The sequence below is a fragment of the Sphaerodactylus townsendi genome, linkage group LG15 (genome assembly GCF_021028975.2).
Source record: "Sphaerodactylus townsendi isolate TG3544 linkage group LG15, MPM_Stown_v2.3, whole genome shotgun sequence".
Lineage (NCBI taxonomy): Eukaryota > Metazoa > Chordata > Lepidosauria > Squamata > Sphaerodactylidae > Sphaerodactylus > Sphaerodactylus townsendi.
In genome coordinates, this window is record NC_059439.1 from 11,212,495 (window position 1) to 11,228,656 (window position 16,162).

General features: G+C 45.1%; 1 protein-coding gene across 1 annotated transcript in view; it reads right to left on the reverse strand.

Annotated features, from left to right (window-relative positions):
* Positions 1-15,967, reverse strand: part of ATP6V0A1 (ATPase H+ transporting V0 subunit a1) — a 65,933-nt gene extending 49,966 nt beyond the window's left edge. Inside the window, 5 exon segments of the mRNA XM_048516918.1 lie at positions 8,044-8,172; positions 9,026-9,123; positions 10,046-10,124; positions 11,378-11,539; positions 15,828-15,967. Of these exon segments, the coding sequence (XP_048372875.1) occupies positions 8,044-8,172; positions 9,026-9,123; positions 10,046-10,124; positions 11,378-11,494 (423 nt within the window). The 5' untranslated portion in view covers positions 11,495-11,539; positions 15,828-15,967.
* Between the last annotated feature and the right edge of the window lie 195 nt (positions 15,968-16,162).

Consider the following 16,162-nt stretch of genomic DNA (forward strand, 5'->3'; position numbering starts at 1 on the left):
TCAGCCAAAGAAAGCTTTGGCTTTCTTTAAATATCACTATATGATTTGTGCAGTTCCTCGGAAACACCCAGAAGGCTGGGAGGCTTAAGACGTCAGGCATCCTCAGTGAGGTTCTCAGCTCACAGAATGAGTCAAGAGAAGCCCAGATGCTGATCAGAGGAGGGAGAGAGGTTACGGGATCAAGGAATTGATCGAAAATATTTCTATCTTGCCCTTCCAATTGGCTCAAGGTGACTTCATACAATTAACGAAGCCTGCTGTTTTATTAGTCAGCACATTTTTATCCTGCCTTTTCTCCAATGAGCTGAAGTGGCACACAGTGTTCCAACATCTTCCATATTACCACAACAGCCTTGTGAGGTAGGTTAGGCTCAGTAATGGTTACTGATGTAATGGAAATCTTATTTGGCAACCTTTTCAAGATTTCAGCAGTGGTGGGCTGCATATTTTTTAAGTCTGCAGAGGGATAAGGGATAGAAGCTGGCTTCTCCGTTAAAATGATGCATTTCCATCAAATTCCATGGCCCTTATTTTCTCTGTGTTGATGGAATTGCAGCCCAGAAACAGCCTTTTCCTCACCAGCTTCTTTGCTTGGCTAGCTCAGATTATATGGTCTGTCATTCTTGCAGTGACCTGTACAAGAAGAAGCTTATTTTGTTCCCTATTATTTGCAAAGGGCATTTTTTTCAACTCTCACTGGATCTAATTTTATGCCTTTTAAAACTTTTATGGACCTTTTTACGCCTTTCGCTCCCAGAACAGCTCATTTCAGTCCAAGCAAAAAAAGAAAAATACCCAAAGAATTCTCAATGTCTCTCTCTAGCTGTTAATAGTCCGGAATTCACAGGTTAGTCCTTCCTCAGGCTCCTGGGAACTTAACTTGCCCTGGTGCTAACGAGCAGCTTCAGGAAGGATGTTGATGCTGCGCCCTCAGAGGCAGCATTAACATGGCAAAACAGTTACAATAATTTCCACCACAACAGCCCGTAACAGTAAAGGGGGGCAAAACACTCAGGAGAAACTAAGCAGCAGACAACAGCAAGAAGCAGCATATTCCATCTTCCAATGCATACGTGACATGTGCCTTCGGCCAACTGGCCTGCATCTGAACCTGAATGAGGCCATGTTGACAGGGTCTAGCGATCTGGACCCAGAAGGGCTGCCCAGGTTGATTTTGCAAGCACCAAAATCCATATGGTGAACCTTTGATCATCAGGTGTGTGGAGGCAGTAATGTTTGCTCTGCAGGTATGTTACCTAGGTTAACCTCTCCCCTCCCAAACACCTCCGTGGCCCTACAATTATCGCACCCTTCAGAGCATTAACTCCTACTGCTATGATCAAGCATAACCTTCTCTGGAGCAGATTTCTGCATTCCCAGGAGAGTGGCTAATTCCAGGTTTGGACATTCCTGGAGATGGAGGTCAGAACCTCGTGAGGGCAGAGTTCCGGGAGGAGAATGAGCTCTGTAGTAACACGGTGCCGTAAAGTCCACCCTCCAAAACTGCCATTTTCTCCAGGGGGAACTGATCTCCGTAGTCTGGAGGGGCGGTACATAAAATTAACAATAAATTAACAATAAAAAGAAAAAAGGGCCCACCTGGAGGGTCCTAATTTCCTTTAAGCTACTAAGGGCCACCCGCTTCACAGAAGATGCAATTACATCCCTATGTCTGCCAGACATGGACAATGATTCATGTGCAACCACCCACCCACCCACCCACAAGTGTGACATTCACAGGTCACTTGGATACAAGAAAATTCTCTATGGTGCCAAGTTACCCGCAGTTGTTTGACTGACCGCTCCTCACTTCTGAAGACACCATCGTGTTTTATCCCTTCAATTCTACACAGGATAACCTACTCGTTCCCCATTCCCATCTCTGCACTACTTGCCACATTGCAACCTCACCACAGAATGCAACACAGCAAGCATTAACCACACCACAATACGGAACAGTTCCAAGACACACATTGGGAAAAAACAGAGGTTTCATTTTTAAAAGAAGGATCTTGAATTGTATTTGGCAGTATATAAATCTTCATTGCTACGTGGTTTATAAGAATGTTCTGGGTAACCTCCCCAATCTCACCCCCTCCCCAATATTAAGTAAACAAATGGCAGGAAGACTGGCTTCAAACCTGAAAAATTGTGACTTAAGGCATTTCACTGTGTGCCTGTATATGCCAGTATGGTGTAGTAGTTAAGAGAAGATGTACTCTAATCTGGAGAACTGGGTTTGATTCCCCACTCTGCTATTTGAGCTGTGGAAGCTTATCTGGTGAACTAGATTAGCTTGTGCATTTCAACACATGCCAGCTGGGTGACCTTGTCACAGTTCTTCAGAGCTCTCTCAGCCCCACCCACATCACAGGGTGTTTGTTGTGAGGGGGGAAAGGAAAGGAGTTTGTAAGCCCCTTTAAGTCTCCTTACAGGAGAGAAAGGGGGGACATAAATCCAAATCTTCTTCTTCTTCTTCTAATGGTGATCCCTAGAGGGGTTTTCAAGGCAAGGCAAGGCAAAAAATATTCAGAGGTGACCCCTGTATTCATGGGAGGTCTCCCATCCAAATACTAATTGGGGCTGACCCTGCTTAGCTTCTGCAATCTGATGAGAGCTGGCCACCCTGGGGCTATCCAGGTCAAGGCACTTCCACTCCAGTCATTTCTGCCACCAGCTGCATGGCCCTTGGGTTTATGTATGGGGGGGGGGGGGTGAGAACAGTGGAAGGCACAGAAAAGAGAAAGGCATGCCTCAGGTTCAAAGGTAATGCACACTGCAAGCAGCCTTATCAAATCAACAGTGAATGCCAAGTCAGCACTGCCTCTTCCCATCTACAGGCAAAAGTTCTAATAATTTGAATCGAAAGGAACAAGCACAATAACTTGCTTAGTCCAGGCAGTTAAGCAGATCATATCTCGAGGCAGAATACTCTGACTTTTAGCTGCTGGAGGGCACTACAGTTGGAGGGCTTTTGTTTACCTTGCATGCTGGTTGTTTTGCAAGAACCTGTCTAACTACAGAGGGAAACAGTATGCTGGACTAGAGCAATCTTTGGTCCATGGCAGTAGGACTCCTCTTCTGCTTTTTAAACAGGCAATGCCACTAAGTGTTTCTTTAATTGATAGCTGCATTGGCTAGACAAGACAAGGTCCTTCTGATTTAAAATAAAGCACCCAGATTTATCCCTGAAGCAAAAGGTGAAGTAAATAAAACCAACAGATTCACTTTTCAGTTTCCAACACCTGCAGCAAAGACTACCAAGAGGAGGAAGAGAGAAGACAGATGAAATATGCAGAACCAAGGAGTGCAGATGGTGATGGGAAAGAAAGAAAAATCAGAGGAGAAAAGATGGGAACTGCATGCCATTAACCATTACTTTTCCAGTCTTCTTCTCATCTAGTCTGAGGCACGGGGCTAAGAGATCCAGAGATATTTCTCCAGCTCTTACTGCTCTTCGCAAAATAAAGACATGAAGACTGAGAAAAGGATCAGCAGTTAACAGAATCAAAACTGCAGTGTTTCTATTTCCAATGGCAAGAAAATGACTACACAAGAAAAGACAGACCCTGTCAGTCAAAGTCAGTCCCAATCTCCCCTCCTGCACCACACCCACAACAATATGCAGAGCCCACAGACCAAGGACTTGCCTTTGAATCATTTCTTGCTGTTAAATTGAGTAGACAATCCCACCAACTTACACAGTTTTCAAGTGTTGAATACCATTTTCAAGATTTTCAGTGGTTTCAAAAAAACTGAACAGCCGGGCCACAGCTAAGCCATATTGCTGCAAATGGCCCCGGCGACAAGAACATTTATCCACTTAGGATGTTGACCGAACAAACATGAGCTGACTTGTGACTCAGAACAAGCTACACTTCAGTGGAAAACTACATAGTGCAAACTATTCACACATTGATCTGCTGAATCTAAATAGCTGCTTGTAAGGTCCAAATAGCCTGAACACTCTAGAGAGCACCTCTATTCAGTGAGCACCGCTATTCCCATTCCCACTGCTATTCCGTGAAGCCATAAAACAATCCTCACGAAACAGAAGATAAAATGGGAAACCTGTTCACAGTCAGAAAACACCTTTGTTCATGTTAAAACCGTATATCCACATGTACTGGCATGTATTCAAAGGCAACCATTTTTCACCTCATCTGCTGTTTGTCAGAGTTTGTAGGTAAACCAAGAAATATTTTTTTAAGTTACAGTTGCTGTAAGCCAGTTTTTGGGGAACTACATTTCAAGAATGTGCTTAGGAGAAAAACTGTAAGAAATGTTCAAACTAGTACAACAGACAATGCCTGAAAACCTAGTGCGCGGCCAACACCTGCAATTGCAGCCCAAAATGTGCATTAACTGGCCTTATTTGGAACTAGGGACACCACATTTTACCAAAAGTCTTTCCTTTAGGCTCCTTTGTCGGACAGTCAAATGCTCAACTGACACACAAGAGGTTTGACATTCGTTCACACAGATGCATCTTGCCAAGAGAAGGGAATAATCTGGCCAAGCACAGGTTGGATGCTTTCCTGAACCCTACACTTCCAAATATTGTTTTCCACACCTGCGAGGATTACGAACTTAATTTTCCTTTCAGAAAGGAAGTAAGAATATATTTTTGCTATGAGGCACCATCGTGTCTGCTCCATTTGCAGCCCAGGTTCCATCCATCTATGATTTGATGAGTAATGCAGCCAAGACACAGCCATTTATATTCTTGGATAGAAAGCAGGATAACAAAATGCTCATGCTTCTTTTTTCTGCAACACAGCTAGTTTGCAGGAAAGAGATTTTGGAAGCTTCAGTTGGGCCAGATGACCCTGGCTTGCAACAAACTGAACAGGAGCTGGATTCGGAACTGAGCAACGCAGACTCCACCAAATGACTCATTCCAGACAATAGCTAAGGAGCAGGTTATTTAACTTCCTCCATCCCAGTAAAAAGGGCAACAGCTTCAGCAGTTTCCCTGGCTACTGTTCTGCCTAGGTGTCAGAAATGGGAAGGATCAGCAGGAGTTAGGATCTCACAACTGGCTTGCCCGTGATCAACTGCCACTGGATTCCTCCCTACCAGAATTGAGTCCACCAGACTAGAGGCCATTCCACTTGGGCACAGTTAAAGCTAATGTAACCTGAACTCTTAATCCACTTGTGTTCATGATTCTATTAGTTTGCCAGCCAACTAGAGGCAGAGGGCTCATCTATCTGCACCACCCTTTGTAAGACACAAGTAAGACTAGGCTTGTCAACCATTCCAACCAGGTAAACAAAGACTCTGATTGAAGACACTCTCGTTAACCACCTGATGCACAGGCAGCTTGTTCTTATGGTGCAGCTGACCTAGCTACCTAGATGACATGAAGTTTATCCCAAGATTGTTTGAGCACCTGTACAGAAAAAGAGGAGTGAGAAGCCAAGTTGCTTAAGCAGAACGCTTTGCTGATCGCTTGGCACTGGAGAAGGTTCAAGAACTCTTGGCAGTTGTATCCTGATGCTTGCTCACCAGGTGGCAGCTGAGCTGAGTAACAGAGGAAGTTCCTGAGACAGACAGTTGCATTGGAGGCCATTTAAAAAGTTGAAGGGTGGGGAGATTGCAGGCAGGCTGCAGGTTGTCTATTCAGTACCTTATCACAATGTACTTTGTTCAGAGATCGAATGTCCTGTTACCTTTTCAGATAAACACTTTTGTAAAACAGGTGAGAAAACAGCCCCTTTCTTCCTGCAGCTGACCAGCTAACCACCAAGGCTGCTTTCACTTTGAAGCAAGGCAAGTCACATTCTCCGCCAAGAATGACAAAATTTTACTTACTGTATCTTGCATTACTTATTTCGCTAGTTAATGGAGAGGCAGCATAAGATGACGTGTCTCCATCACTGCAAAAATCTGCTTCTGAGATTTCTCCAGGGACTGCCTACAAATGCCTACCTTTGCCGCTAGATATTCTCTTTAAAATGAACTCAGAAATTGGAGCACTGCATCCAATGCCCAGTTCCATATTTAAGTGTCAGCTGCAGAATCTGCAACAGTAAGCTTACCAGCATGTGCTCAGAAAGCTCAATGCAGAGACCACAGATTGCAAACTGGCATTCAACACATGAAGACAATGCATTCAAATCCATAACTTATCACCTGCCCAGCGCACCTGCACCATCACCCAGAAAGTGAGAGGAGAAGAGAGGGGCAGTGAAAAACTTTCTCAGGAAAAACAAAAAGAGGACAATATTTTGTTGACAAAAGTAGCTCCATTTTGTTAGGACGGTTGAATCAGATGGACGCAATGCTGCACCCTTTAGCAGGGCTTAAGCCATCTAAATTAAGCATAAGATTGCATGATCTGTGGCACAATGCCAGTTCATTCAACCAGTCTCTCTAGAGTTTAAGCTTCCACAACGTAAATGTTTAATGTGATCATTGCCCTTCCTAAAGTGACCTCAAAGCAAAGGCTTCTGAAAGAGACTGGTCTGGCTTTGCTCATGGCTTGCTCCAAGGAGAGCAACACTTTAATGCTGGGGTGTCCAATGAGGTGCCCATGGGTGCCGGGGTATCCACCCACACCTTTCCTGGTCTCTACCAAGTGCTTTTACAAAGTGGGTGGGGCTAGATGGGCCTTTTGTCCAGCAGGATCTCTGATTGGCCATGTAGCTTAAAGGGCATTTTGTTAAACAGTTTTTGCTTGAAATGTTGATGAGTAACTAGTGGAGTTACATATAACCGCAGTCCCTGACTATTTTGAGTGGCTCGGCCTCATGAAGAAGTCAATTTGTGGTTGTGCCCGTTGCCCAGTATGAGAATTCAAAAGGTGCCCAGAGGCTAAAAAAGGTTGGAGACCCCTGCTTTAATGATACATCAGAAGTGCTTCCTGATTCAGCATTGCTAGTTTTCACCACACCCCCTTTCTGTACTTTCTGGAAAGGGCTAGGAAAATCCCAGGCATCTGGTTGCCCCGAGCCCAAAAATTCTGGAGGATGTGCCCCATTAACATCCAGCCCAAGAACCAGCTGAGCCACCACGCGTGAAATCTAGGCCATTTCCGCATGCCCAAAAAACAGTGCCCCAGGGACCAGAAAAAAACAGTACCTGGGGTGATGTTCGTACAGGAGGCGCTGCTGCAATGCAGCAGCGCCGTCCTGGCTCCCCCCAAGGGGCGCGAATGCCTCTTTTTAAAAGTGCGGTCTTTAAGCTTGCGTGGTGTGAACCGCACCGGTGGGAAGATGTCGCTTTTCCCCTCCCCTCTTCTTGCAGCATCACTCTGGAGGACTAGAGGGACACGCCCACGCTGCCCTCTGACCCCTGGAGGTCGGAGGGTAGCGTGGGTGTGTCCCTCCAGCGCGACGCTGGAAGAAGAGGGGAGTGGAGGGGACCGAAGGAGAGGTGGCTCCGTGCAGAACTGCCTCTCCGGCTGGGGAGAAAGTTGGGGCTGCTCGCACGCTACCATGCGAACAGTCCCTGAGCCTCCACCGGCATAATTTATGCCAATGGAGGTTTGTTCCCGCCACCGTGCGGAAATAGTCCAAGATACAGTTAAGATCGTGTAGCTTTTTTTCTTTTTCTCTTTTTATAGCACATGCTTCTAGGCATGTGTCTAATTTCTCTGCTCCTATCTGTTTTGACAAGGCTGGGGATATTCCAAACACTTCCGGACAGTTGAAAATTTAACACTAGAACCTAGGAATCTGAAACAGGAATAGTTTTTCAACATGTGCTTTCCAAAATCCTTAGTACTTTCTGCTGTACTCAGAACTTTTTTACGGAGCCAATGTTTATGTTATATCAGGTGCCAATAAGCCATTCTGACAGTCATCAGGAGAACCTCTTGACAAGAATTTATACTTACTAAAACCACCAACAATTGCAGCTAATGCAAGCCATGTGTGTTTGCATGAACAATGTGAAACCTGTTTGTAGAGCTCTCTCAAACCAAAGAGGTACTGCTGTCCAGGAGTGCAACTTAAGCAAGCATTCTTGAGAAAGAAAGTGGTGGGTTTTGATGGGCTGGCCCAGAGCATAAGAAAGGGGAAAACCCGATATTCTGACCTCATCGAAAAACTGCTGAGTTTTGCGCAGGATGAATTTGAGCTCAGTCAGCTCCAGGAAGTTCCTTTTCAGGGCTTCCTGGTTGGTGTTGATTTCTTTGAGTTCATTTTCAATTTTCTCAAAGTTTGCCTAGAGGAAAGAAGGAAGGAAAAAAAAGTCAGCCAAATCATTAGTTGTCAATGTGTCACCTATGCAGCCTTCCTTTGCAGCATTTAATCATATGCAGTAATTTTATTTTTCTATTTTGTACAAAAAAAAGTAATTTCCAGATTATTAGCTTGACATAATCTAAAAATAAACAGGTGTTTGGTGGCACCTTAAAGACAAACACAATGTCAGTCCAGCATAAGCTTTTGTAGACTAGAGCCCAGATCAGAAAGAGCATGTTTAAGTCCACAGAAGCATATGCTGTGATAGAAATTTAGAATAGCCTTTAAGACTTCTACTTATGTTTGCTAGAACAGACTTGATCAGCTGCCCCTTGTGATGTATTTAAAGTTTGCCTTTTCTTGTCAACAATGATCCCTTCCGCACATGCAGAATAATGCACATTCAATCCACTTTTACAATTGTTTGAAAGTGGATTTTGCTATTCTGCACAGTAAAATCCAGCTTCAAAGTGCATTGAAAGTGGACTGAAAGTGTATTATTCTGCATGTGTGGAAGGGGCCTGTAAGTCTACAGACCTGTGCAAATCTTTGGTAATTCAAATCCCCCCTCCACAAGAACCACTTCAGTGAATAATGTATGCAGATGCTGTGATTCATTTTTTTTAACTGAACTAGAAAAGTTGAGGTGGATCAACCGGTGCCCTTCCTCAGTCTGCACCTCTAAACCTCCACTCAGAAGCCACCTCTCCTGACTCATTTTCTCCCTGGTCCGATTTTACTGATCTTCATTTTTTCTCATTCTATTAATTTTTAAAATCAACAGCCACGGTAATATATTGTTCCATGAGGCCTGCTATCCCACAGGTTTTTACCTCCAAGTCAATCATGTCTCGGGGAAATGGCACCTCCGGATTCTCACCAGTGTCTGCAATGGGGATGTTGGCTTTTTTAATCTCCTTTTCAACAAACCCTGAGAAGGGAAGTGGGCATTTCCACGGGGAAGTGGGGAGAAAGAAGCAGAATGTTATGGTAAGTCATAAAAGGGCTCATTTCACAGAACTTTTCCCAACCTTTTCCGCTGCCATCATATTACCCTTTAATATCAGCATCTTCCCCCTACCCCATTTTATTATTTCTTAAAAAACAGAAATAATGGGAAAAAATAAACACACAGAGGAAAAGGTGGATGAATAACTTGTTGACTCTTCATGCCTGGATGATGTCACCAAGCCACCTTCTTTGCCAGAACCCTAAAGGTTTTGTTGAGACCAGCCATTTCTCCCCACTGTAAGGACTTTGGTTTGCCATTGTGAAACCAATTTTCATTTTAAGCTTGTTCATATTAACATTAAAAATATATTAGAACATGTGTACCACAACGCTCAAAGAAATTTACAATATTAAAAACGCATATAAAGCAGAGTTAAAAATGGATAACAAACAGCCATTAAAAACTTAGAAGCCCAAGATCATGCCTCTTAGTGAGTCAAAGGCCCAGGACACGTCTGCTTGTACTGAGAAACTGCTTAGCAAAGGCAGAGCAAAATGGGAGAAAAAGACGCAAATAGTCAAATGGCCACAGTACAGTATGAGTCCCCTATACCTGCTCCACAGGCAGGTAGGGAAAGATTTTTTAGGAACCCCACACCACCCCATCTCAGCAGGGCCCTCCCAAGCACAGTGCCCAAAATAAACACCCCAACTGGGGAATTCTATTTGGCTGTCTGGGTGCATTTTGCATTAAATTTCTTGGGGTTTGATTCTACTCCATGAAATCTACTGCAAAATGCAATATGATATCTACATGAAATAGATGGATATTTACATGATTGATACTCTGCTCTATTCCTACTGTTCTACACAGAATTTTGTAAAGTAAAGTAAAGACATACTGAGTTTCCTGTCCATTTCTTCACATCTCCGGACTTCATTAACAAATTTACGCTGGAAGACGTTCACATCAGGATTTAGCTGTAGAATAAAACACACACATCCAATATTCCCATCACATATAGTTCTGTATATACAGTGGTTGAGAAGTAGCAACTGCTTTCTCTAGAGTCCTTCTCTTTGGCTGAACTGCTATAATGCCACAGACAGTTCATGAAAATTGTAATTGGAAGGAAAGCGACAGAAAATTAGCAAAAGAAAATGACTAAGAGCCCCATCCAAAGGGGGGAGCCAAATCCGAACATGGGAGTGGCACAGCACTTACCCCAGCAGAGAGGCAAATGCACAAGTGTGCAGCCATCACAGGCCACCCCTGGTGTGAAATGTTGCACCAACATCCCAGGGCCCACGGCCGGCATAGTGAGGGCGGGCCAAGGGAGAAGCTGACTTTAGTCGGCTTCCTCCATGCTTTTGCTGGCTTTACACCAGCAGCTCATACTTTGGATTTAGGCCAGCCTTTTGGGTGGCATAAGTCTGTTGAGGCCCAGAGATGCTTTTCGGCAGCAGGGAGGCTTTTTGACTGTTGAGCCTTTCCACCCCGCCTCTTTGGGGTTGGCAGCCAGGGGCAATTGCGATACTGCAGCTGAGCACCTGGCTCTTGGATGGGGCTGCACCAGTATAATTTCTGTGTGGAAAGTTAAAAGCCTTTCAGTATTTAAGGAAAGACTGACCTGGGTGATGTTTGCAGTAATCAAGTGAAAGGCAAGAGGGTTTTTCAGGCTGGCAGCCACAGGACAAGGGAAGATGTGGGATGGGGAAATAGTTAAACACAAAAGGCTGCTACCTGATCAATTTTTATCTTTTCTGTGTTTGTCTCCAATTCACTGAATACACTCTAAGGCACGCCAAGGCAGAAATTAAAGATGTTCCAACTGTACTGTAGGAAGGAAAAACAACCCCTTTGAGCACAGAAGGCCTGGGTCCCTGTGCATATGAACCTAAACAGACCTTAGCATTCTCATTGAAGGAGTGATATCTGAGAATGCCGCAGCAGCAATGTTTTTTTACGGTAGTCCCATCCTTACGGAATGGGCTGCTGGTTAAAGCAAGACTATCTTCTCTGCCATGCAGTTCGGATAATGTAAGATAGCACTGTTCAGGCAAGCTTTTTCCTGCCTTTGTTTTAATGGTGCTGTGTTAATGTTTAATATGTCAGGTAAGATTTCTGGCCAGCTTTGAAGTTACTTGTCTTATGGTGAAAACTGGTAAACTGAACAGGTAAACAGAAAGGACTGTCAAAACGCATCACACAGCAGAGAAAGGTAAGTACGTACATCTCGAAACTGGACTTTCCCAAGTTCTCCCAACTCACTGACACAGCAGTATGCTGCTTCGGACTGAAGGAAAAGCTGTGCGAGGGTCATTTCTTCACTCCGGAAGAGCTCCCCCATGATGAAAAGAGGGTTACTCAAAGCAGGGTCAAAATCTTCTTAAGCCTTTAAGAATACAGATAAAACTCCTCAGAAAGGAATATATTTTATTCTCCCCCTCCCTCACATTTTTCCCTGGGAGAAGAAATCTCTACATACACCCCACAGAGAGCATTGTGTTCCACAAACAGCTATTTGCTGGTTGCCTCAAAGTCATCCAGCTGTCCTTGACCAGAACTAGACCTTTTTTGACTGTGGTCCTGGCCTGCTAGAATGCTTTGCTAAATGAGACCCGGGCCCTGTGGGATGTATTACAGCTCCTCAGGGCCAGCAGAACAGAGCTATTCTGCCATGCCTTTGGTTGCGAACAGCAATGGTATTCATCTGGCTGGCTTCCCTTCCCCTTCTCTGCTTCCTTTATTATTGCTAAAGTCTTGTTTATATTGTTATTCCACCCTTAATGAGAGATATATTTGAGGGACCATGGTTTCTGCAATCAATTTGTTGATTATTGGAAACTGCCTGTTGTAAACTGCCCTGAGCCCAGAAGGGAAAGTATGGCCTAGGAATCTAATCAAATAAATATCCTCAATAAAATTTCAAGTGTTAGGCCCCTGAGTGATCAAAATTCAAGAATACAGCAGGTTCTGTTAAGGGCTAAAAAGTCTTTTTCTCCACTTTTATTTAAGGGCAGCAAACTATTTCCAGCTTCAAAATCGCAGGCAGCTAGCATTTTCTCAGAACCAGAATGTACCAAAAAAGAAAAGAAAAAAAAACCAGTAAATTGTCCTGGTGATTCTCACATGATGCAAGCTGCTGCTTTTGGGTAGCTTCTGGAAAGAGAGGCAACATTTCAAAAGCCACACTGATAAGCGATATACAACCAAGGACCACTGTGCTATCTATCAGCAGTTAAAGGAACACTACCTCTTTTGAAATTCTCCTCCCAATCCAGGGTCATGGCTCTCTGGCCACGACCTCCCCATCCTCCAAGCTTCATGAGCTTCACATGACATCTAACTGCCTCTGCAGGCTAGTGCCCTAGAAACATAAGCTACAGACTGTCAGCTGACATCTGGAGTGGGGAAAGGCTTTATACAGCACTGCAGCATATTTAAATGGTTGCATGGGGATTTAGAGCTCATTTCTAGTAAGAGACCATTTGCACTAAGGAATCTATAGAGGTTCCACATTGGCCACAAAGTCTACTCTAGTTGGTTCTTTCGGCAGTTATTAAGCCACTAACTGGAGGTTTGCAGTTGCAAGATATGCCACAGGATCCAGCAATCGAAACAAAGCAATGAGTTTTCTTCAGAGTAGCCACTGCTGCTTCCTCATATGCGAGCTAAACATTACAGGGAAATTCATCATCCTGTCATGCTTCCTGCTGCCGCATCTCCGGCATCAATGACTGAAATCCCCCCACCCATGTGAATGTTGAGGCCCAAGAAGGGCTCAAAAAGGTTTGCTTTGAACTTAGCAATGCTAAAAAAATCTGCCTCAAAGCTGGCAAGGATACACTTTTATACAGCACTAGCAGGGCCTGGCCACGCGTTGCTGTGGCAATTGTCCTTCTCATCACAGTCCGCAACCCACACAGATGTCCATGCAGGTCCAACGATCCGCAGAATAGCCTTTTGGGGTGGTCAAATAGAATCCCTCTTTCCCTTTTCAATTCACATTGTTATATGGTGGTGTCTTGGTTTTTTAGTATAAGGTAATCCTTTCCATTCCACAACGGAACTGTCCAGAGAGTGAATCCCACTGTCCATGAGGCTGGTTGACACACACAGTCCTGGCTTGGGGAAGGCAGAACTGGGGCAAGGAGGTTATCCCAGTCAGGCAGCAGAGGCAGGGTGGTGAGGCGCTCTGATCGAGGCCAGCTCCCTGGGTCCTTAAAGGGCCATGTGCAAAAGAAGCGGAGCCAGTAGTATTAGTTTGCCCCCACCCTGCAGATTTTCTTAGAAGAAAAAGGCAAACTCCAGCTCGCTTTTAGTAAAAGAGAGCTGTGGTGAATATGGGTGAGGAAGTGGGTAAGTAAGTGGTGGTTGGATGTGAGGGAGGGCAGAGTGAGGTGTGTGAGGATATGTGTTGTGTGGTAGCAATGGGAGAGTGAAAGTTACCTGCACAGAGAGTGAAAGTTACCTGTGTGCGAGGGGGGAACCCCACCTGACGTCTCACATGGCAAAGTGTGTATGTGTTTCACTTCCACTCGTATTACCTAACAGTATTACCTATTTACTGTTTTCAATGCTCATCTCTGCCCATCTGCGCGAACCTTGTAAGGGCATACCAAGCCCTCAGGACACAGACATGCTGGACGAACATTCTAAGGGTTACAGTTAAGCACAGCCAGCTTCATGGCCTGGTGCGCCAGGAAAAAGATGTTTTTACCTGGCTCAGGCATGGACTTTCGGTCCAATTACCTGCCCGCAACAGGGAGGGACGTCATGTGAAAATTTGGGGGCAATCCGTCCAGCCGTTTCGGCGTTAGGGCATGACTAACAAAGTCACTGTTAGCTTTTTATATAGAGAGGGTAACTATTCAACACCTGAAACTAACTAAAATAATGCATTGCAAGTTGCAACACTCTGATGGCTGGGAACCAGGATATCATCAGTCACGTCATACACAATATCCTTTCCACCCCACTACATGTTAACACTGCGACCAGAAGCTGGGCACAAATTTAAACAGCAAACCAAGGCTCCCATCTTAGCTCTTTCCAACAAGCGAGAGAGGCGGGCATTTCAAGGACATTCTTAACACTATCACCCTATCAGGCTCCATTACGCCCAAATTTCCAGTGTGTTGGTAATGGACAAAACCAGCTGAGACTCAATTGACCCATCCTCAATTGCTATATTACAGATAATATTTTTATAGCCACGCAACTAAAACAAAGGCTGTTCTTCAAATGTGAGAGAAATGCCTGCCCATAGAGTGAGCGACAGAATTTCAATTTCATTTTGGAGAATTCTCCCTTTTCTCCCTTTCCAAAAAAAATCATAAAGGAAAAATAGCATCTTTATTTCACAAAGACTCATCTGTCCAAGAAACACCCCTTCTTATTCCACCAGAGTAGGCTCCTTCTGTCATTTCAGTTCTGCTGCAAAGGGAGAAGCAATTTTTATTTTCACCATCCTAACACCACAAAAGGAAACTGCTATCACCCTATCCTATAACGTCCATTGCTCCTCAAACATCATACAGGAACACAATAGGGCATATGCATACCTTTTATTGAATTACAGTCTTGCTACAAACACATTTGTTGTGGCATAAGCCTCTGCCACAAAGCCTGAAGCCACAAAGATTCATTTCCATAACGCTGCAAGGCCCTCAGCCATTTGCCACAGGATGCCCCTGGTGACAAGCTAAAATTCATCTTTATGGTGCCACAGGTCTGGTTCCCATTTAGATAGCAGAAACATGGCACACACCCCTCCCCTCTGAAATTGGGATTGAATCAACGAAGCGATTAAGCTCCATCTCACAAATAGTAAAAGTTGCTTTCCTCTACCTCTTGCCACAAAAGACTCCCCAACCCCTTCGCCAGGATTACAGCAACCTTCCATGCCAGGCTTGACCCCAGTGCCCCCCACAATGCCCTCTAAAATAGAATCATAGTTAGAAGAGGCCACAAAGGCCATCAACCCCCTGCAATGCAGGAACACACAATGAAAGCACTCCTGACATATGTTCATCCAGCCTCTGTTTAAAAACCTCCAAAGAAGAAGACTCCATCACTCTCGTAGGCAACACATTCCACTATCAAACAACCCTGATAGTCAGAAGGTTTTTCCTAATGTTTAGGTGGAATCTCTTTTCCTGCAATCTCTTTCTTGAATCCATTACTCCGTGTCCTAGTCTCTGAGGCAGCAGAAAACAAATACACCCCAAACATAAACGTAAATATAAAGAACACCCTTCATAGCTTTCAAATTGTCTTCCTTTTGTTCCAAGGTGGCCCAGAGAGAGCATCCCAAGGAATAATTGCCTAACCCAAAGGCACCCTTCCTCCCATACATGCTCCACGGCATCATTCACCCCACATAAGAAAAATCGCACATCCAAACTGTCTCCTCCCCTGGCCCCTTTGGGCCAGAATGACCTACTTTCCTATAGGCGTGATATCAGGCCGGCACCAAAACCCAGCATGGCTCATACCGTTCGGTGCCACAAGAACCCATAATCACGTACGCCCCTCCCCCTACCGGGGAAGTCACACACAGCCCACGCACCCACCCCCCAGTCCTCAGCATCCCACAATTCATGGCGGGGCCTCACTTGCACACTCAGCCCCCTTGAAAGAGACGAAGAGGAGGGGGCCATTTTTCGCCCCCCACAAACCTGGACAGCCACCTACACCTGCGGCCCACAGCCCAGTCGGCCGCTCGATTGACAAACCGTCGTCACCGCCTCGGCTTCCGTCGCTGACGTCAGCTCGGAGGTTCTCAGGGAGCGCTCTCTTCCGCCAGACTCAGTGGGTTGCTTAGCAACGGGTGGCGCGTCGGCGTACCCATTGCGCAGCGGCTTCTGAGGGCTGGACGCCGTTGTGGGGAGGAATGGGACTGGGCAGGCGCCGTGGGTCCTCTTGTGGTTGAGTGACATCACTGAGAGGGGGTGGGGCGGATATTTTTTTGGCTGTTTCGGTGCCCGGTTTTACTTCACGCGTCGTGATCGCC